This window comes from Cebus imitator, unplaced genomic scaffold (assembly GCF_001604975.1).
Source record: "Cebus imitator isolate Cc_AM_T3 unplaced genomic scaffold, Cebus_imitator-1.0 Scaffold110, whole genome shotgun sequence".
In the NCBI taxonomy this organism is placed as follows: Eukaryota; Metazoa; Chordata; class Mammalia; order Primates; family Cebidae; genus Cebus; species Cebus imitator.
In genome coordinates, this window is record NW_016107425.1 from 1964387 (window position 1) to 1966736 (window position 2350).

Genomic DNA, 2350 nt, shown 5'->3' on the forward strand with positions numbered 1-2350 from the left:
GCCTCCTGGGTTCAGGCAATTCTCCTGCCTCAGCCTCCTGAGTAGCTGGGATTACAGGCACACACCACCATGCCCAGCTAATTTTTTGTATTTTTAGTAGAGACGGGGTTCCACCATGTTGACCAGGATGGTCTCAATCTCTTGACCTCGTGATCCACCCGCCTTGGCCTCCCAAAGTGCTGGGATTACAGGCTTGAGCCACCGCACCCGGCCTTATAGCTACTTTAATTGGAATCAAAACTAAGATGCATGTGATAATCATGCCAGTTAAAAAGTTTAAATTTGAGGCCGAGCACAGTGGCTTATGCTTATAATCCTAGCACTTTGGGAAGCTGAGATGGGTGGATTGCTAGAGCCCAAGAGTTCGAGACCAGCCTGGGCAACATGGTGAAACCCTGTCTCTACAAAAAACACAAAAATTAGCTGGGTGTGGTGGCGGGAGCCTGTAGTCCTAGCTACTAAGGAGGCTGAAATAGAAGGATCACCTGAGCCTGGGAGGTTGAGACTGTGGTGAGCCATGATCATGCCACTGCACTCAAGCTTCAATGACAGAGTGAGACTCTGTCTCAAAGAAAAAAAAAGTTTAAATTTGAAATGGGTAGCTCTTGATTCACAAATTTTAATACAAATGTCTTTGCAAGAGGATTGGATTTATTATTTTGACAAAGATAATTTTTTTATAAGGAATAATTTTTTCATGTTGGAACTTTTGTATGTGGTAATTTTTTTTAAGAATATTTGCCTACCTAGCCTAGCATATATGTTGAGATTGCAAGTGATGAAGAAATTCTATTGAGTGTAAAGGAAATATTAATGTTGTTCTGCTTTATTTATTTAGCGGAAGATCCATCCAAAAGCTATGTGAAATTACGAGATTTTGTGCTTGTGAAGCTTTGTCAAGATTTGCCCTGTTTTTCCCGGGAAAAGTTAATGCAAGGATTCAGTGAAGATATGGTGATAGAGGCACAACAGAAGTTCAAAATAAATAAGGTATTAATATTTTGTAGGAGGAAAACAGATTTAAATTACAAACAAATTTAAAAAAGTATACACTTGTGGGAAGCAGAAGTGGTTAACAGTACAGGCTCTGAAGCCAAATTGCCTGGATTCAGATCTAGCTCCACGACTTGCTGTGTGATTCATGGCAATTTAATTTACCTCTTTGTGCCTCAGTTTTTTCATTAATAAAATGGGAAGATAATAGGTGTTATTGCCATATTAAACATAGTAAGCAGAAGAAAGATGGATAATAGGATCTTATTTTTGGTCTTAAAAGTACTTGTACCACTGAGGACATTATTGATGGGAAGAGGGGTTGAAGTAAAACACGTATGTCATCTAATATACTTCTCTGTATTTATTTACATTTTAAAGTGGTAAATGTCTTAAGATAGGTGCAGAAAAAAATAATATGGAAGTTCAGAGAAGGGAGTTTATTACATTTATATAAGCAAGAAAATCAGTGGTTATTTCATAGAAAGGGTGGCATTTCATGTAAACCTTGAACAATGTGTAGCATTTGGATTATGAAAGTATGTGGGAGGCTGGGCACAGTTCCTAACACCTGTAGTACCAGCACTTTGGGAGGTCGAGGCAGGCGGATCACAAGGTCAGGAGTTCAAGACCAGCCTGGCCAATATGGTGAAACCTGTCTCTACTAAAAATACAAAAATTAGCCAGGCATAGTGGCGTATGCCTGTAGTCCCAGCTACTCAGGAGGCTGAGGCAGGAGAATTGCTTGAACCTGGAAGGGGGAAGTTGCAGTGAGCCGAGATTGCACCACTGCACTCTAGCCTGGGCAACAGAGCAAGAGTCTATCTCGAAAAAAATAAAGTATGTGGGATGAAGGGTATTCCAGTAATGACCAGCATTTAATACTATTGACCACCCTTCCTCCCTTGGCTTCTAAAGTACCATAGTTCCTGCCTTTTTACCTACCACTGTGATTGTCTTTTTTGAAATGCTTTGACTTCTGTTCTTTTATATGCTTTTAAATGTAACTTCCCCAGAACTCCTTATTCCTCATTTCTTTTTATTCCAGTTATTCTACCTGGGAGATTTCATCTAAATCTCCAATCCAGATTTCTCCCCCTGAGTTTCAAAACTGTGTAATCAAAAGGTTGCTGGTCACCTTCAGACAACTCAATTTGAACTATATTTCATTTTTCTCCTGCATTAAAACATGGTAGTTGTTTCTTAGCTTTAAGGTAACGTATATATTTTAGAAGTAATTTATATCTCTAGATTGTATTAAGTCTGCATCAATTAGAAATTTAATAGCTCAGCTTTTAAAAGAAATACATATAAATATGTATTTTTTTTAATGATGCTTTTTTTTTTTTTTTTTTTT

General features: G+C 38.2%; 2 protein-coding genes across 2 annotated transcripts in view; one reads left to right on the forward strand and one right to left on the reverse strand.

Annotated features, from left to right (window-relative positions):
* Positions 1 to 2350, reverse strand: part of SLC25A12 (solute carrier family 25 member 12) — a 229436-nt gene that overhangs the window by 200770 nt on the left and 26316 nt on the right. The gene's annotated exons all lie outside the window — the stretch shown is intronic.
* Positions 1 to 2350, forward strand: part of HAT1 (histone acetyltransferase 1) — a 74145-nt gene that overhangs the window by 64077 nt on the left and 7718 nt on the right. Inside the window, exon 9 of the mRNA XM_017538217.2 lies at positions 839 to 990. Within this exon, the coding sequence (XP_017393706.1) occupies positions 839 to 990 (152 nt within the window). The remainder of the gene's footprint in view (positions 1 to 838; positions 991 to 2350) is intronic.